At 42.3% G+C, this 19800-nt stretch overlaps 2 protein-coding genes across 4 annotated transcripts in view; one reads left to right on the top strand and one right to left on the bottom strand.

Moving 5' to 3' along the window:
- akap9 (A kinase (PRKA) anchor protein 9) overlaps positions 1–13591 on the top strand; it is a 69346-nt gene extending 55755 nt beyond the window's left edge. For 2 of the 3 annotated variants that reach the window (XM_073482917.1, XM_073482916.1), the window contains 26 exons: positions 600–752; positions 1287–1373; positions 1784–2782; positions 3176–3313; positions 3424–3468; positions 3556–3696; positions 4013–4057; positions 4445–5281; positions 6215–6272; positions 6698–6819; positions 7040–7228; positions 7330–7485; positions 8118–8223; positions 8346–8541; positions 9136–9286; positions 9407–9745; positions 9841–10140; positions 10229–10440; positions 10558–10663; positions 10851–11045; positions 11170–11370; positions 11466–11698; positions 11789–11883; positions 11965–12124; positions 12252–12382; positions 13056–13591. In XM_073482917.1, the coding sequence (XP_073339018.1) occupies positions 600–752; positions 1287–1373; positions 1784–2782; positions 3176–3313; positions 3424–3468; positions 3556–3696; positions 4013–4057; positions 4445–5281; positions 6215–6272; positions 6698–6819; positions 7040–7228; positions 7330–7485; positions 8118–8223; positions 8346–8541; positions 9136–9286; positions 9407–9745; positions 9841–10140; positions 10229–10440; positions 10558–10663; positions 10851–11045; positions 11170–11370; positions 11466–11698; positions 11789–11883; positions 11965–12124; positions 12252–12382; positions 13056–13099 (5439 nt within the window). In that variant the 3' untranslated portion in view covers positions 13100–13591. The remainder of the gene's footprint in view (positions 1–599; positions 753–1286; positions 1374–1783; positions 2783–3175; positions 3314–3423; positions 3469–3555; positions 3697–4012; positions 4058–4444; positions 5282–6214; positions 6273–6697; positions 6820–7039; positions 7229–7329; positions 7486–8117; positions 8224–8345; positions 8542–9135; positions 9287–9406; positions 9746–9840; positions 10141–10228; positions 10441–10557; positions 10664–10850; positions 11046–11169; positions 11371–11465; positions 11699–11788; positions 11884–11964; positions 12125–12251; positions 12383–13055) is intronic. The other variant, XM_073482918.1, reaches the window with a different exon arrangement.
- Positions 13592–13864: 273 nt separating this feature from the next.
- Positions 13865–18674, bottom strand: cyp51 (cytochrome P450, family 51). The gene is made up of 10 exons (XM_073483688.1): positions 18353–18674; positions 18161–18259; positions 17483–17659; positions 17262–17388; positions 16973–17147; positions 16758–16877; positions 16057–16252; positions 15808–15903; positions 15527–15695; positions 13865–15315 (listed from the first exon to the last, which is right to left on the bottom strand). Exons 1-10 carry the CDS (start codon positions 18512–18514, stop codon positions 15137–15139), a joined length of 1500 nt encoding a protein of 499 aa, XP_073339789.1. The 5' UTR covers positions 18515–18674; the 3' UTR covers positions 13865–15136.
- Positions 18675–19800: the final 1126 nt, after the last annotated feature.

The raw sequence follows: 19800 nt of genomic DNA, 5'->3' as shown, positions 1-19800 counted from the left end.
TCATGTTTCCCTGCCTCGTTCATAGTATTTTCAGTTACTAAGCAACAGACCAGAGTTTACAATCAGCTTCCTGTTTACAACAGCATGCGCGTGCCCAGTGTGCGTGAATGGCCATGAGATATGTGTTTTCAGGAGAAAATGGAGCTAAAACGCTCGTCTGGATGGAGATTTGTTTTTTGTAAACCCAGTTTACAAAAGTACCCCGTGTGCCTTAGAGCTAGGCCTAGGCCTTAGTCTAGTCTTGTTTGAAATTTTGCTGGCATCAAATGCAGAATAAGCATATATTTACAAAAATCCATGAAGAGGGTGATACAAATTGATAAATAAATTGTCTTCGTACTGTTTTTAATTGAGTATATGTCAAAAAGAATTGGACATCTGTTTTGTTTATGTTTTGCATCCAAACTTATTTGGAATCAGGGTTGTAGTACTGTAGTATCATTTGATTTCACAAAAATTGCAGTGACAGAATTTTTTTTTTTGCCTAAAGTAACAGTGTCAGAGGTGTTAGATTTCCAGTCGTATCAGTGAGGTGCATATTCTACACAGTCTTGTGGTGTTTCCTCTGAAGTTTCTGTCGTGTTTACTCGTCACGTCAGATCTGTAACCTGGAAGAGCAGCTGGAGCAGTTCAGAGAGGAGCTGGAGAACAAGAGCGAGGAGGTGCAGCAGCTCCAAATGCAGCTGGAGATCCAGAAGAAGGAGATCAGCAGCCAGCAGGAATACCTAGACACAAGGGACAGCATGCTCCAGGTAAACTGCCATGCCATCTTTGGAGACAGAAGCTGGTATTTTTACACTTATATTCTCAGTAATTGTACGATAAATCTTTGTTTTCTACTTACAAACTGTTGTACTAAAGAGAAAAACAGAAATCGCTGGTTGCTGATGACTTTAAAACTGGTAATTGATGTGATATGTGTGTCTTTGCTAGACAAGTTTGTACTTTAACTGCTAAAATACAACAAAAGGAGTAGTCACAAAACCAAGAACTGCTCCCATCAGTTACAAAAAGTGTTCATATACTCATATCATTATTTCCATATGACATTTATATTTCTGCTAAAACGCTGCTGCTGCTCTTTTTTTGAAGATATTTTCTCTTTGTTGCTAATTTTAGTTTGCACATTTTTAGGTTTTTTTACCATCATTCTGCCACTGCCGGCACATTTCCTCTTTGACTCAATCAGTGTACTTTCAGCGGTCCGCCACATGGCTGACTCTGAGTGGACTTCCGCGTTACCTGTTTATTAATAGCCATCACATTATAATCTCTGACTCTTGAAGGTGATGGAGAAGAAGGACAGGGAAATAGCACTTCTTAATGAACAGATCACTAAGCTCCAACACATGGAAACAGCCTCTGATAACAAGGTAACGCAATATGCGTATACGAAATAGAACAAAAGTCTATTTCGAATACGCATAGCTACGTGGTAGTGTATCACTGTGTGTGTTTTCTGGTTTCAATCACACTTGTATTTTCATTGGCTCCATATTTTTGTTTTTGTTGGGTTGTTTTTGCTTGTTTTGTCTCGGTAAGTAATTTCACAGCAACATCGTCTTTTGTGAGGTGATCATTTGCTCATTTGAGGTGGCTCGTTAAACCTCTGAGTCTCTAAAGAGTTTTTACAATCATCAAACATTTTAAACAGAAGAACTTGTCTTGAGTCCAAAGAATCTTTCTAAGCACAACAGGGACTCAGATGTTTATACGAATAGTAGGATAGCTTCTCAAATGTGATAGGTTTATGGTTTAATAATGTCTTTATGTTTCTTTATAGGAAATTGACAACAGGGATGAGCTGATTAAAGACCTGGAGTCCCAGGTGGAGTGTCTACGGAGCGAGCAAGATCGCCTGAAGAGGAATAACGAGGAGGAGCTTGACCAACTGAATGCAGTCATAGACAAGCTTCAGCAGGAACTGAGCAATATCGAGCAGAAGCAGCTGACAGAGGAAGACGAGGACACCAAGGCTGAGCAAAGTCAAGAAGAATATGACGAAATGAAGCAGAGAATGGACCAGGCTACCAAAGAGATCGACATGCTCAAAACAGAGCACAGTAAGCTGCTGGAGACGTATCTCCGCTTGAAAGAGAGCGCAGAAGCTTTAGCTGAGACAGAAAACGTGGAGGGCTCGGAGGCAGAACTTGAAGAAGCTCTCAGAGAGAAAACTGCAGGCCTTGTGGTCATGCAAGCCCAGGTACAAGCTTTAGAGCAGAGTGCAACATCCAGAGTGGAAGAACTGGACCTCCGCATCCGGGAGCTCGAGGATGTGGTCGATGAAAAGGACTCTGAGTTAAGACGCTGTCGCCTTCTTCTTGAACAAACACAAAGCAATGCAGAGGGTCTCCAACAGAAGGTCTCTGATCTAGAGAAAAACCTGACGGAGAAAGTAGCTGCGGTGCTCGTCAGCCAGGCCACACTGGAGGCCTTCCAGCAACAGCAGTCACAAGGATCCAAAGAAAACCAGCAGGAGCAGCAAAGGCCTGCTGAGCAACACGTGTATGACTTTGGCGACTTTGGTATTCCCAAAATGGACTTCAGGGGGATTGGTCAAGCGAGACAAGCTCCCACAGGGAAGGTAGTCCATCTGACCCAGAGGCTTCGGGAGCTGGAGGTGGGACTCAGCGGGATGCAGAAAGACCAGGAGCTTCAGAAGCAGCTGCTGTCCAGTTCTGAGGAGGAGGTGATGGAGTACGAGAGGAGGCTGTCTGTGCTCATGGATCTGCTCAGTCAGATGAAGGCCAGGACACATCAGAAGACATTGCCAGCTGTGGGGGTAAGAGATTGGCCAATAAGTGAAGGAGTAGTCGAGAACAAAATTTGTCGTTTTTGATGTTGTTTGAATTTGATTATGGATAACACAAACAATAACACATTTTAATTAGTGAGCTTTAAAGATGCTGGTAGGTGGATTTTGTTACCTTCAGACATAACCTCTGTTCCTTCATGTTCACTGTACAGACATGAGAATGGTATTGATCTTCTCATTTTACAAAAACATCAAACTATTCCTGTTAAGAGTGCAAAGAGACCTCCTAATTCAGTTACATTAGTGTATTATTTAGCAGAATATATAATAATGACTCGATGCCTCGATAAAAGGTGGTGAACAATTGCTTAATACAAATGGTTGATAAAGCATTGCATCGTTTGACTTTTTTTTAATCAGGTATCCTCTGCTGACAACCAGCCGGCTGTGTCAGATGTTCTTCAGGAGTTGCAGGAGGTCAGAGAGGAGGCCTCGGCCACCAAAGAGCAGCTGGACAGCTACGAGGAGAGCTGCAGCAGACTCCAGGACGAGCTCCAAGTATGTGGCTGCCTCTGTGTTACTTACTTTCTTACCTAGAAGTATGTTACACACTGATAATAAAAGTATTTCTAATGTTTGGTGAGACTGACACGTGGTCTTCTTTCTAGGAAAAAACGGTTTCAATACAGAAACTACAGGACCAACTTCAAAACGTAGGAACCAGAGTTTGATCATACAAAGTTTAAGTTTTCTCTACAATACGTTTTTTCTTGTCTAAAATTTAAACTTTGTCGCTTTAGATGTCATCTGGAGGCAGTGAGCAGACGAAGGTGTCCGAGCTTCAAGATGAATTAATGGAGGTTCGAAATGAAGCAGCTGCCACCAAAGAGGAGCTGAACAGCTGCAGGGAGAGCTTGGAGAAGCTACAAGAGCTACTGCAGGTACAGACATTAAAAAGCTTTACAAGCATATTCTGTCTTGTGTGCTGAGTCCAGTGAAATTCATCTGTAGAAACCTCAGTCCTCACTTCTTCATGTTTTCTACCTTTTTCTGTCATAAAGTTGTCATTTAACAGTTCAGTTCGATTTGAGCTCATGTAATTGATATTTTAAGGAATAGTTGGACATTTTGGGAAACACACTTATTAGATATTTGCCACAATTTGACGTTTTTACAATTCTTTCATCTAACTCTTTGCCAGAAAGTAAAAATAAAGTATATTTACAACATTTTTACACATGCAATTGTGTTTTGAAGGAGCGGGAGATGACAATTGCTCACCTTAAAGCTGAACTTTTCGAGGTAAGTCATTTTTGCTTGAATTTAAATCTCATATACCGTGTTATCAGTGTATTTATATTCTGATTTGGCTTGGGCCGATTTTAGATATTATTGTATATCACAATATTTGCTGTCATATGCAATATTTGATATATCCAATCTTCCAATATTGTTACAATTCATGCGAGATGTAGCAGGGTCCCATTTCAAATACATAAATTACATGATACTGGATCGGTGCAAAGATTTGTGTACTCACTGATACCTGATCCATTTTAGGTAGAGTTTGAAGCATTTTGGGTACTGGTACTGGTCACGGAAAAACCCTAGTTTTTATGAAATGTCATATTCTTTTATGATACCCATCTGTACATACAGTATTTGACCACCTGCTCATTTATCCTCAAGGTGAAAACAGAAGAAGAGAGAGCCAACATGGCGGAGCTTCTCCAGGAGGTCAGGAGCGAAGCGGCTTCCACCAAAGAAGAACTCGACAGCTTCAGGCAGCATAATGAGAAACTTCAGGAGGACCTCCAAGTCCGTGAAGTCTCCATTTCTAAACTCAAAGGGGAGCTCCAGGAGGTGAGACAGTATGTGGACACCACCAAAGAAGAACTCAACAGCTACAGGCAGCACAATGAGAAGCTGGGGGAGGAACTCCGTGTCCGTGAGCTCTCCATTTCTAAGCTCAAAGAGGAGCTCCAGGAGGTTAGAACAGCCTTGATGAAGCCAGCTGATTCTAGTCCTCCCTCCCCGTCTCCCTCCCCGTCTCCCTCTCCATCTCCTCAGCTTCTCTCCTCCGCTTCCTCCTCCTCCACCCAGCCTAAAAGGAAAGGAGGGAAACAGCCGCCTGGCAAGGGAAGCAGTGCCAAAGATAAAACATCTCTCTCTAGGAAAAACTCGGCTCCTTCTAGCCAGTCCTCCAACAAATCTCACAGTGCTCGACTGAACAGCAGCTCCGAGCAGCAACACACGACTGTGACGCACTCGTTCACGCAGACCGAACCCCTCCAAATGTCTGACCTTGCCCCAGAGAGCAAGTCTCCTACGAAAGACGAGGTGGAGGAGGTGATCGGGGAGTTCCAGGATAAGATTGTACAGATGCAGGAGCTCCATGCAGCAGAGATCCTGGACATGGAGGCTCGGCATATTTCGGAGAGCGAGAGCCTTCGCAGGGACACGCAGGCTCTGGAGGACGAGTGTAAGGCTCTCAAGGCTGTCATTGACAAGCTGCGCTCTACAGAGGTGAGGCCAGGAAACAATAACTGTATCCCAAATCCATCCGACATACTAACTGTCTTAGTGTTCTGTTTTAGCGGTTAGTATCCAAAAATGTCAGCATATGATTTTATACTAACAGGAACTGATAAAGTAAACGTGATGCTCAATCAAACTGCGACCATGTAAAGCTTCTGCTAGTTAAACTCAGGAAAAGATACACCAAACAAATGTTCGCCAAAGATTTAATAGTTACTCATTTGTTTCTTCCAAGATTTTCTAGAGCTGTTTGACTAGCAACCTTAATTTATTAAAAAAAATTTCAGCTGTAAGCAGCTCTTCCTTTTCCTTTCCTTTGTGCGTTGCATTGTGAGAGAATAGCGTGCATCAGCAGCACACTCGAACAACCCTTAGTCGACATGCTTTCTGCTTTGAAAATACTTTATTTTGTCTCTACATACAAAATATGTGAATCAGTATGTTGTACGGATTTGGAACATGCTGAATGTTTGTTCTGCATTACTTTAAGCTTGAGAGTAGAAGGAAGATGTTTTATTGTAAATGCCATGACTGTAGTTACATCCCACGTTTGTGATTCATCCAGTGAGTCAGTTTTGTTTTGAGAGACGTTACAAAACATTACTCTCAATCTTCTGCTGTGATCTATATTTAATCTTAAAAATGTCATATTTAAAAAAACAAGATGACAAAAATACAAAGATATTCAATAAGCAACGGCAGACAATTGAGGAAAGTATAAAATTCACACATTTGAGAAGATAAAACCAGGAGATACCAATTTATTGTAATTAATTCTGTCAAACGACTAATCCTTTAGTTGTTTTAGCTCTCAGCATATTAATGAAATGTACAGTAGCTCAGTGTTTTAAAGAGTTTCATACTGATTGATACAGTAAATCTCTGATCTGACCGATCTGAATCATGTTTAATCTTTCCTAGGCCCCTTCATCACGACAAGACCGTCCAACATCGCAGTTCAAAGATGGCTACACAAGTGGTAAGATACAGCACAATCACACAATACAGTGTGTTGTTTTCTCCAGCAGTATTCATGTGTTTTAAGGTTTTGCTTGAATAAACAATTTATAGAAATAACCCGGGTGCTATAAACAACACAGTCCTGAGAGAGGAGTCTGCTCAGCTATTCTTATTTCTCCCTGAGTGTGTTTATGCCATTACTTCATACAACAGAGCTCAGGTTTTTGTTTTATTGCTCTACACATAATAACTCTTTACAAAGCTTGAAATAGTTTTTGATGCCAGCTAGTGTTATTTAACACATCTATTCCGAATGGTAATAATTGTTACAGCAACCGAGACCCACATGCATACGGGCACTTCAGTTTTGTATCAAGACAAAGTTAAAAAATCAAACCTATCCTTGAGGTACATCTCAATACATTTGTATTTGTCCTCTTGCAGACAGCAGCTCAGACTACAGCCAGCGGACTGGATTTGACCTCCCTAGCCTGCAGCAGGAGTTCAGGACGACTCCAGAGGGCGCCAGGAGAGAGACTGATGATCCACTGCCTGACCGCATCAAGGTACAACCTCTACTTATTATAAACATTGTCCTACAGCTCAACAGTATCGGATAACAGAATTATTTGTAGTGAAGAAAAAGTTGAAATGCACAATAATTCAGTATTTTTCTGGTCTTAAAGGCTGCATTAAAACATGTTAAGACACAATATTTTTAAGTTATTGACTGTTCGAGCTGAGTGAGGTGACCATAATCTTTCTTTGTGGTGTTTGTGTGTTCAGACGTTGCTGCGTGAGGTGCACCAGGAGGGCATGCAGGTGCTCTCTCTGTCCGAGCTCCCTATCTCTGAAGGCGAGCCAAGCAGCCACTTCAACATCCCAGGGTGGGTCAAGGAAAGAGACGCCCTACTGGCAACTGTGGAGTCTCTCAAAGGCCTGATCACCCAGATGCAGACACACAGAGAAACACAGGTAGAGGGAGGAGAAGTCTCCACAAAACACTTTTGTCTGATGGAGAAGTCTTTACCTGTAAGTGTGCTTGTGTCCTAATCTGTGTCTATGATTTGCTACAGACGGACTGGCGTGCCGAGCTGCTGGATGCGGTGCGGCAGGTGTTCATGAGGGAGCGTAGTGTGCTGAAGAGCGCCCTCTACAGCCAGTTGGATCTGCTGGACACCAGTGATGCCGTCATCCACCTCAATCAGCTGGAGCACAGACTGTCTGAACAGGTCAGAAATAACAACTGATATTTTACATGTATAGTAGCCAATATATATGGTTTATTCTGAAAATATGATCATTATTTATTATTACTGTTACAATCCAGCACAGGCACAAACAGACGCTACAGCATTTATTAGGAAGTATGTCAAACCAGTCAGTTTCCTCTTCTATTAATCTTGAAAGTAGGAGAGTAAAGATTTATTTATCCAGCACTTGCAAAAACAAGTTGCTGTTTCAAAATAAAAGCATTAAATGCCAAACAATCAGTATAGTTACAAACACAAAAACAACTAAAAAGTAAAAGTAAGCTTTAGGTAAAATATTACAAAGTCTCCCTTCACTTGAAGCTTTTTGTTCTTCTATAGCATATATATTTTCACTGCAGCAGTTTGCACCACACATAGACATGAGCAGGTGAAAAGTGTGATCTACGTGATCTTTATTATTTCATGTTTTTAAGTCCTGTTACTAACCCTATTCAGTAATTGATGATGACATAATTTCAATGTCTGGCTTTTGCAAAAAAAAAAATGACAAAAAACTGTACATTACTGGACAGAAACAACCTTCTCTTGTCTTTCCTCTCCTTTGATTATCATGTCAGTAACCAGATGTTGTGTTTGTGATCCTGATGCAGGACGCTCAGCACAGACAGGCGATGGGTTCGCTCTGCACTGCAGACAGGACCAGTCTCATCTCTGAGATTCATCAGCTCCGAGGTCAACTGGAGCAAATTCATCAAGGTGAACCAGTTAAAAAAAAAATCCCTTGAAACTTGCTTTCTCTCTGCTGGTGATGTTCTCCAACATTTCATATTTTCCTGTTAGTGTAATGTGTTCATTATTATTATTATGCTGTCTCTTAGGTTGCCAGCCTGCTGTTTTATTGGGCGCTGAATGTAGCATGAAGGAGCAAAGGGAAGGAGGAGGAACTGACGGAGCAGCAGAGGCTGACAGACTGCTGGTGGAGGAGCTGAAGGTTGAACTGTCTCAGACTAAACTGGAGCTGGAGACGACGCTCAAGGCTCAACACAAACACCTCAAAGAGCTGGACACACTCAGGTTAGACATGTCTCCAGCACACCTAGATACATTTAAGTGATGACTAGAGCAAAATAAAATGCTAAATTAAGACGTTTGTTCTATAACAGGTATTTCAGAGTACAAAGAAAGTTTTAAATGCTTAAACTAATGTTAGGAATACTGTGTGCTTTTTAGGTTGCACAGAAACCTTTTTTCCACTTACGTTTACGGTTATAACTATACAGTAGATACAAAATAGGAGGAGATGAAAAGAAGATCTGAATTGAATCATATATCATAACATACACTACATCATTAAGCCCACAGATTGCCCCCTGCATTGACATCTGTTGGGAAACAATAGTATAATAGAAGCTTGGAGCCCTGAATGTAGTGTAGTTTAGTTTATGTAAGAAGGCCAAGCAGAACAAAACAGGACACAAAGCAAAATCACACAGGCAGGGTTCGTACAGGTGCTGGAAATCCTTCAAAACCTTGATTTTTAACGTTTTTAACGTCATGCTTGAAACTGTAACTTCATAAAAAAAAAATGTTATATTGGCTCAGCCATGTTAAATACAATGCAAAGGTGACACATGAAACTGTTCTGTGTTTTCCTTTAAAAATCAACAGGGTGGAGGTATCGCAGAAAGCTGCTGCGGTGGACACACTGAACGACCAGCTGACAGAGGAGAGAAAGAGAAGCAGAGATCTTCAGTGGGCCGTGGAGAAGGAGAGGTGTCGAACGGGGAGAAACGAGGAGAGTAAACGAGAAGAACTGGAGGTAAGAGCCTTTAGACGGCTGACTCTTCCTGGACTCACTTTTACCATCTCAACTTTCCCCTTCTTACATTATACTGTTTAAGTCATTCTGAAAACAAGCGTATTTCCATCTTCCTCCAAGGACCTGCACCTCAGTCTGGAGGAACATAAGAGCCGTGTGGCCCAGCTGACCCTGACCCTGGACCAGGAGCGCCAGGCCTCCTCTAAGCTCTCCCAGCAGGCCGAACAGGAGCACCTGAGCCTCCAGAGAAGCCTCCAGGAACTCCAGGTCCAGCTGGAGACAGAGCGAGCAAAGGCCCTGGAGATGAGCACCGCACTGGGGAGGGAGAGGGAGCTGCGGACCGCTGTCTCCTCAGACAGCGGTCCCTCCAATGTGATCGAGGAGGATGGTAGGAGGCCAGAGGAGGAAGGGAGTCTGCTGGAGAGACTGCAGAGGGAGCTGGATGAAAAACATGCACAGGTAGGGGCTTTTGTGCTAGGCTGCAACAGAGTGACCTTCAGGAAAACACTTGTCAATCAGTAAAAGTCTGTATTTGTCTTAATTTTCCTTTTTAGGTGGTACATCTCCTCAGCCAGGTGGAGGCCCAGAAGCTCGAGGTGGTACGAAAAGAGGAGGAGCTGACTTTGGGGAGTCAGAGGTCAAGACGGGACCAGGAGGCGCTGCTGGAAGCTCGGGCCCAGCTGGAGAGGCTGGAAGCGCAAATGTCTGAGGCCCAGGAGGAGCTGGAGAGAGAAACTGAGAGGAGGAAGAGTTTAGAGGAAGAGAAGGAGAGACTAGAGGAGAGGTTGAACCAGTTTAGAGAGCAGAGAGGAGGGAGGGAGGGGAGCGGACCTCTGCAGGCTGATGGGGACACTGTGAGTATCAACTACCGTCACGCATGCTTAAGAAATCATGCTTTTATTTTGACAGTATATTATTAAAGCTGTGTTGTTATATAAACAGCAGGCTGTCTGGCAGAACGAGTCCACTGACCGCACCAAAGACTGGGTGTTCCAGCAGAAGAGCTCCAGCATGTCTCCCCACCTGGAGGTCTCTCCAACGGGCCGCACAGGTGGACCACACCACGGTCCTTGGCGCACAGTCGACAAGATCCTGGGCAAACTCCATCTTGTTTCCTCGAAGGTTCGCAGTATGGCAAGCAAGACTACTGGCAGGTAATTACAACTCTTATAATCAATCTTTTATATTAACACATGCATAAATTAATGCATAAATGTATCCTGATATGCAGGATTTAACTGACTGTTGTCATTTATACGTGTTGTGTACAGGCTGACAGCAGAGGTCGACAGCGAAGAGTTATCCTGGGTACAGTCCAATGTTGATGAGGTCATCACTATGCTGCAGCAGTCGCCAGGTCTACCCTCTGTCCCTGAGGTCAGAAATTGTCAGGTTTAACTTCTCTAAATATTACTAGATTTTGGATAACAGAAGCAAAATATGGAGGACCAAATGAATTGAAAATTTTGCTGATGAGCTCAAATAATCTGTGATCTGTAATCTGTGAGCTCCTAATATGAACCACACATGGTCGTGACTGCTGTTGACTGTGTGTTTCCCGCAGAGTGTTTCCCTGCTGGCAGGAGGCTCCTCCAGCTCCTCCAACACCCTGACTGAGCGGCTGTTGAGGCAGAACGCTGAGCTGACTGGTTTTGTCAGCCGTCTGACCGAGGAGAAGAATGATCTGAGGAACCACACGCTCCGCTTGGAGGACGAGTTGCGACGCTACCGGCAGGCTGGACTGGGGTCGGGCGACAGTGTGAGTACATGACAGGAAATCAGTCAGAGTCTTATTGTGTTACAGAGGTGTGGCTGCAAAACCTATATGATAAGATACTAAAAATGCTGTTGACTAAATTCTGTTGTTTTATATCCTCCTGCAGTTGAGCAGGAGAGGAGTGTCGAAGACGGATTCGTCAGGTATGCTGCTTTCCCAGGAGAGGGAGGCCTGGACAAGAGAGAAGGTCCGCCTGGAGAAAGCTTTACATCTGGCCCAGGCTCAGGTGGCCCGACTCAGGGGAGAGATCAGGACCGACACCCTGCGGGAGATAACTGGACCTGAGGCTGACAATGCTGCACTGAAGGTCAGCTAAAAAAAACAGCAAATAAGTCACCTTTAATTCACTTCAACAACAACTACTGTTAAGAAAAGCTCATCATTTTATTCTTCTGCCTCCAGAGGATATACGGGAAGTACTTGAGGTCAGAAAGCTTCCGCAAAGCGCTGATCTACCAGAAGAAGTATCTGCTGTTACTGCTGGGCGGCTTCCAGGAGTGTGAGGAGGCCACACTGATGCTCCTCTCCAGGATGGGCGGCCGACCATCGCCATCCAGCCTGGAGTCCCTCAGCCAGCGCCGACGGGGGCTTATGCGCTTCCGCTCTGCCGTCCGTGTCTCTATCGCCCTCTCCAGGTAAACAATACTTACTTCCTGCAAATGTCTTGTCAACACAGAATATAACTTTTATTTGACAAAACTAAAACCTATACATCCTCTGTTCAGAATGCGTTTCCTAGTCAAAAGATGGCACAAGGCGACGGGGATGAGCTCCACAACCTCCTCCAGCGTCCACAAGAACGGAGCAGGACAGACGTTAGGTAACCAAAACAATATATTGTGGTTTTTTGGCCTCTACATTTAGAAGTTATGCTCAATAAATCTTTATTCATCTTTCACAGGCACAGAAGCAAGAGACTCACCTTATCTTCACCCAGGCAGCGTGGAGATGTACAGAGAAAGAGGAGGTGGAGGAGGAGGAGGAGGAGGAGGAGTCTCCAGCAGCAGGGGGCGGAGTGGACGTGAATCGCCCAGATCGGCTGTCTCCTCCACACACCACAGGTGCAACATAAAATAGGGCTGCGACTTACAATTATTATAGTTATTATGAAAAAATAAAATGAAAGGAAATTGATTGTGTCAGTTGTGTGACTGAAAGCTGGATGTCTGTTGTGTCTGTGTTGCGCAGGTTTCACATGGCTGGAGACCACGGAGCTCTCACCTGTTCCCACCTGCAGAACTACGACCCAGACCGAGCGCTCACTGACTACATCTCCAGACTGGAGGCGCTGCAGAGGAGGCTTGGGAGTGTGACATCAGGTAATGTGTTGTGTACCTGATGTAGAGTACTATATACAAGCCTTTACAGTAGATTTTTTTGGCAGTCAGTAGACAATAAATCAGCATGTGAATGTTTTATACTAACAGGGAGTTGATGCAATACTGCCATCTTACATCAGCTGTGACTTTTGAAAGTCTCTGACAAATAACATTTTTCTAAATAGTTGACTTTTATTTTTGTGATTAGTTGACTAATCGTTGCGGCTCTAATCAGCTAATTAGTTTTAATTAGTATACATGAATATCACTTTCAACTATCAACTGTGCAACAGACCATTTTGAATATACATCACTTAGTTACTTTTCCACTTCGAACACACGACATACGAACATTCAAGTGGTTCATGTCATCAAAACTGTGTTTGAAGACACCAAACGTATTCTATAAATATTGACTGTTCTTCAATAGCGTGCCATGGAAAGAAATAAAACTGCATTGTAGAATTTAAATGTATACATCACAAATAACCTTGAATATCAACACAAATTACGTAAATTACCCTGAAATTTAAAAACTGATACATGTAAAATTTCAAAAACTTTAATCAGGATGTGGTTTGCTTCCTTATCAGTATCCATTTTTTATGTTTATTGAACACATATTTATGAAAACATTTTTAAATTGACCTATTCATTTTATTTTTCTCCACAGGTGCTTCTTCATATGCTCAATTGCACTTTGGCTTGAGAAGGTAGATGCCGTCGAGTAAACTTTGGCTTGAAGAAACTGAGTTGCCTTTTCTCGTGCTGAGCGCTCTGCTGTTTTCTATCAGTCTGGTGTGGACTGTATCTTTCCATGTGGACCAAAACACATTTTTTTATTCGTGTACGACATGTTGTATTCAGGCTTTTTGTCGCCGGCACTTGAAAAACAGCTATGTTTGTAATTTGATCTGCCTCTTTGTTGTGGATGATCTACAATCATGTATATTTGTCTAATGCTAATTTAAGACCTTGTGATTAATTTATATGTTTGTGTTGTATGGGTGGAACGTTATGTAAAGAATGTTTGGGTTTATTGTTAAGGAGGCTGCTACTGGATATTCTACACTACACTGTGTTTTGTTTAGGCCAGACAGACTACAGAGGACATTTGTAGAGAACGTATTTTTGTAAAGGTAGGAGCTTTGAATTTTCTGGGTATTTTGTCAAAAACTGAAATAAAGAGGACTACATTATTTGAAAGAACTGTGTGTGTTTGTTGTGCTTGTTTTCCACTGACTGCAAGAGAAAAATTAGGTGACGTTCCAACTAGCCTTCAGCTAGCCACAGATTGGCGGCTGAGGAAGGAGAGAATAACTAATATCGACATATCGATATTCGTTTTATTTGTCGCACTGGTCATACTGGCATCACAACATTGAACAAGCTTATCGCACATTGCAGATTTTTCCTCATATCGTGCAGGCCTGCCAAAAATATCTTTTTCTACAAAGTAACACAAAAAGTTTAAGGGCAAAACATTTTTGAAAGTTTATTTTTTCAAAAAATGTCATCTTCACACTGTTTTTACAGGCAAGTGTGCAAATATTGGTTTACAGTGTGTGGAGGCTGATTATTGAAAGCTTTAATGACAAAAGGAATTACAAATTAAAATGTTCAATAACAGTTTTGTCTGGAACACAAAAACCAAAGGCCGCAAAGCACACACCAAAATATGCTGTGATGCAAAGTTCCTTATCAGTACAGATCATCTTTTAAAAGCACCTTTACTCAAATTACTCCTGTGTTCATCTCCTCAAATGTGAAAGGATACCATGACCTTATTTTATGGGTTTTAAGTTTATTTATTTTTCGGTATCCCATCTGATTCAGTGTGAATGACTGTGACAGTGTGGAAACATCCCACAAGAGATGATTCAGACTCTTTGTGTACCAAAGGCTTACAGTTATTTACAGTGGGAGTTTTACTGTAATGTTTTTTAATGCGATAAAGGCTGAAATTTCACTGAGAAAGTGAAAGGAGACCTGGCCAATAATGACAGCAACACAAAGTGACAATGAAACACACCAAAATAATCACATAAAACATTTCCACAGACAACCTGGACTCACCAAAGCTTTAAACTGTCCCGTGGTCCAATATTATCAAGTTTAAGTTTGGTCTGTAGATTGTTCCATACAGTGGGGCTGGAAACCTAAAAGCCTCCTTTACCAGTTCATCTGGGACTTTGGGAACAACAAAATATCATGAGAACAAAGAGTGATTTCAATTTTCAGGTTGAAAATGTTTAATGTACAAAAGGCCTGCCTCATGATGCCAGAATACTAAAGTTTAGTGGGTTTTTTTTCTTCTTCTGATTATCACAACACCACAGTAATGCACTCTCAGGCCCTCTGCTTTGTTTTCCACTAAAAAATAATGTTCTAGCGTCCCAAGGAATGATTTAATCAAGGAAGGAAGCACTAAATAATGTTTCGCGGTCATCAAGGCACTGTATTAGTGACCATTCCTATCTTGAAGAATTCACACTGTGAATATTAGCATCTATGTTTCATCCAGAGTCATACAGTCTATGTAATTATCTCTGCAAACACAAGGTTCAAAAAATGAATGTAGTAGTGTGGACATTCAGAAAGAAAGGGCTGAAGAAAGCACAAACAGTCACAGGTTGGACATGTAGGCGGAGCAAAGTGCTTTCTGCTAAATTTTCCTCAATTCAAGTCCCAGGAAGCTTCACGTCAGAAACTCAGGATGTCTGACCGCTCCCTCCAGTGTTTTCATTCAGTCTATCACTGTTTCCTCCTCTTGTATCTGATGACGGGGTTGTTGGGCGTGTGAATCATTGTGGTGTAGTTGATCGTGGGGAAATATCCGTCCACCAGGTCAAAGTCGTACATGCGCAGTAAAGTGGACCAGATGGTTTTGATCTGGACGTAGGCGAAGTTCTCCCCGATGCAGCGATGGCGGCCTGAGGAGCAGATGGTAAAGGAACATTTTTAATGTATTTTTATTTGTTATAAAAGCTACGGCTGATATTAAAAAGATTCTTGTTGAGTTTAATACATAATTGTCATTGCAGGGACAGACTCTATTGCACAGAAATGACTGAAGATTCAAGAATTTGTTGACAGCAATAGCATTGAACTGACTTAAAAGTATACATTTTTTATGTCTCTTACCGGCTCCAAAAGGCACATAGGCAAACTTCTCCCCTGCAGCGGGGTTGTCGTTGAGGTAGCGCTCAGGATTGAACTCCATCCTCTCGTTCCAGGTGTCGTACAGACGGTGGTTGACAGTCGGGGAGACGCAGACCTGGTGGCCCACAGGGATGGTGTAACCTGCTGCAGTCTGAGAGAATACAGGAGAAAGAAAACTGCTATTAAACATGTCAGATACTATAAATAAACATCAAAACTCGTAGGATGTGACTGAATATGATCAGCTGACCAGGTGTTCTTACCTGTGGAGAGCGAGCCATCCTCATCATGGTCATGATGGGCGGGCGGAGACGCAGGGTCTCCTTCAAACAGCGCTCCAACAAGCTGAGATCTTTCAGCTGAGTACAAACACAGGACAATATGAGAACTAACAGACAGATTGTGTTTCTATGTGTGGTATTTATTCAGTTTGGGATCTAGGAAAGGATTAACAGCAGCTCAAGGCTGACTCACCACATACTAAAAAAAACCTACATCGCACCCAGCCTTACCTGATCGAAGTCGAGTGGAGGCAGGGCTTCTCCACACACTGCCTTCTGCTCGGCGTAGCAGCGATCCTGCAGAGATTTGTCTCTGGCCATGAAGAAACCCATCCAGGCGCTGGTGGTGGAGGACGTGTGCTGACCCGCCAGGAGAAGGCCAATCAGCATCCCTGCGATCTCGTCATCGTTCAGGGGTCGTCCGTTTCTGAAGGGGAAACAAAGTAATTGTAGAACTGTTAAGATCATGTTTTCAGCAGCTGTCTGGACTTCTAGGTAATTTTCTCTGATGGTAATTTCAGTTAACAGGAGCTGCGATGAGCACCACCACTTCTGAAAATATAAACTGTGTCTTTAAATGTCTAATTATATTTCTGTGTACTACATTCACAGTGGTCCTCAGCTCAGTTCCCACTTACTTATAGATTTAAATAATGTATTAAATGAAGTCTGATTTGCTGTTATGATGTGAGGTTAACAGCCTTTTATTATTTTTTTATGAGAATCTTTTGATTTAGTGAGTTTACAGTTCTTTTAAGGATCACAAGCTCCCTTAAAACATGACAAAATATATCCCGTATCTTACAAAAGATCTATCTAATGATCCATTTAAACATAACAAGGCAGAATTGTGAACCAGCAGCATGAGGTTAGATATCGAAACCACACTGTCATTTCCTGGATAATGTTCTTGATCATAGAAGCCATCTTACTTGTAGGTGGCATCGACGAGGGTCTGCAGGATGTCGTCCACTTTCTCTCCGGACTGTCTGCGCTTCTGAATCACTTTGAAGAAGATGTTCTTGATCTCTCTGTGAGCTCTGTCCCTTTTCCTAACAAAATAGGTTACATATGTGTTATTGTTTTTATTTATATACTACTACTACAACAGTACATTGTGGGTCCTGAGGTCCCCCAGCAGTCCTACCTGAAGCTGGGCAGCGGCAGCCAGCCGGGCAGAAGCCAGGCAGCATGACTGAATCCTCCGTCCAGGTCGGCGTAGAGCTGGGCTACTCGCTCATTCAGCATGCTGCGGATCTCCTTCCCATGGAGGCAGCTGCTGGCTGTCAGGATGATCAGCTCAGACAAGGCCTCAAACAGGTCTAAAACAGGCAAAAAAATGAAGTTGTGGCATGTTGGAGCTTTGGGTGTGGGTTAAAGTGATCAAAACAAACTGGAAAAACAGTTTTAATCAAGCGATTTGTAAAGGATCTTACTTTTCTCCCCACTGTCGCCCCATCTCTGAAAATACTCTATAGTCTCTGCCTCTATGACCCTCACATGTTCCCTAAAACGAGCGATGTTCAATCCGGTCTTCAACATCTTCTTTTGCTCCAGAAAGATCTGCAATATATCAAAAGAAGCCTGTATCACAACTGGTTTCATATAACTGCAATGAGCCTTTTTCCCTCTAATTTAAATGTTACGGTGGACTCACAGGGTTCGGGACATCATAGGCGACTCCTTTGCCAAACACTGGAGTGGTCAGTCTGGAGTAGACATCCTCTGCGTTCAGGTCCTCATTCTTGCTGTTGAACATCAGCGTGGCTGCTTCGCTGCCCAGCAGGTAGGTGAATGTACTCCCGACCATGGTGAAGCTGAACACAGGGCCGTACTGTGGGAGGAAGGGCAGAGGTGCAGGGGTTAACACAGCACATAGGGGTCAGGGCGTAAGAAATTTGATCTATCTTCTCTCCTATCTTGTGAATTACTGGGTTACGTCAGCTTTTCAGGTCTTTTCAAATCAGGAATGTTTGGAACTAGTGGTTTTAAAAATCCTGAACATGGAAGAGAGGTTATATCGAGTGTGTGAGAGGTTAAATAACAGAGAAATCATTTTTATAGCAGAAATTAATCGAAGTGATCCTTGTGTTTGCATGACAAAACGATTATTTAATTACCAATTAACCTGTCTAGTGTTTTCTTGAGAAGCTAATTAATCCATTTGGTCTATATGGTGTTTAAAAATATAGAATTTCTAAAATCCCATTTGTTCATTTTTAAATTGCATGTTTTTCTCAAACAAAACTTCCAAAACTTAAACATATTTGAGAACTTTTTTGATAAAAGATAACTCAAAAATCGACTTTTAGTGTCCTTGCACTTCAATACTCACTTTTTCATAAGCATTTTCAAGAAATTCAATGGGACTTTTTCCAAATGCAATAGCATGACCCAGGAAAGGGATGCTGGAGGGAATGTAAGGTGGATGTTTCTGCAGAAAGAAGCATGATAACAGTGAATGACGTATACAAACTGATCATGTATTTCGACAATTGTTTTTTTTTATCAAGCTAAGCTAACTTACCTGGTCACTGTCAGAGGACTGTTTGAGCAGCGTTTTTGAAATATATCCAATAATGAGAGTGACGAGAGAGGCAGCCAGAACCACGGAGGTCAGGTTCTCGTGCACTTTCCCGACCGTGTCCCCGAGCAGTTTACTGCTCATTTCATAAAGATGAAGCGACATTTTTTTTACCTTCCTCCGCTGATTCTGTCGTTCAAAAACAATTCAATGATGATTTCAATGAATAAGGGACGATTATTCAGAGTTGGACCGGCTGCAGTCCATCTGAAGCTCGGCTCACAGGACCGTCGGTAATATCACCCCAACATCTCTACCTGTCAATACCGCTGATGTGTTGGGCCTGCCCCCGCCTGACCAACAGAGCGTTCCTATTGGCTGCTGACCTCGTGTCTGTCAAGCAACTGCCGCTGTGATTGGCTGCCGGTCCCTGAACCGATGTCTGGCTATATGATGTCATCCGGCAGGACGACTGCGGCCTGCGCCATCGATTGAAAGGATGTTTGATGGACGTTTGTTATCAGCATCGTTTTATTTGGCTTTGAACCTTTTACTTTTACTTTAAACACGTTAGTTTAAAAGTTACACGTATCGTCAGTGTCATAAAGAGGTCCCGAAATAAACCAAAACATTGATAACTTACTGGAGTTACTTTAGCAGTGTGCTGTTAACAGTGTATTTCAGGCTAATCGATAAAGATGGAGCTGCTTTCAACTCTGTTTGCACTGTGGCAAATTTGACATCTTCATCTCAACAGAAGCACAAGTAATGCTTCAAATATGAGTATGTTGTAAGTCTATAAAATAATATTTTCAAGTAAAAATTGATATATTGTAATATATGTTATGCTAACGACCCTGAAAAAGCTGATGTATTGACTATGTGGAGAAAATATATCAATTTTATTTTCTAAAACTAAAACATAATCATTATGTTCCATATAAAATACTGTACGAAACCTCAATGCTCAATGTTGTTTTATGGCATTTCTACAAGGTCATTCATGTATTTCTATATTACCTTGTTTAATGTTACCGCCTTACCTGACTTAAAAATTATTTTCTACTATCCTGAAATGTTTTTTTCTTTCAGCCATGCTGAGGATTTCAAGTGACTTCTTCATAATCTCAACTCAAATTATTCTTTATTTTATTTCTCTCAGTTTAAAGGTGCAATATTTAAGAATTGGCCACCTGTTGAATTCATACTCCAAACCATTAGGGGGCAGCATATCAACAAAGTGTAGCTGTTGGCTGTTGCTAACTGTAGCTGCCATCAAGAATGTTACGTTTAAAATCTGGATACAGCTTTGGAGGCAGAGTCCCATTTATTCCTATGAAAGCCGCTCAGTGGCACATGAAGCCAAAAAAGCTCGACATCCTGGGCATGAAAATACCCAGATCTTCCATGTCAACCGAATCGTCTCACTTCTTGTTTAGCAGACGGCCAAC

Source organism: Pagrus major, chromosome 16 (genome assembly GCF_040436345.1).
Source record: "Pagrus major chromosome 16, Pma_NU_1.0".
Lineage (NCBI taxonomy): Eukaryota > Metazoa > Chordata > Actinopteri > Spariformes > Sparidae > Pagrus > Pagrus major.
The sequence above is the reverse complement of the archived record's forward strand: the minus strand, read 5'-3'. Positions and strand labels throughout refer to the sequence as shown.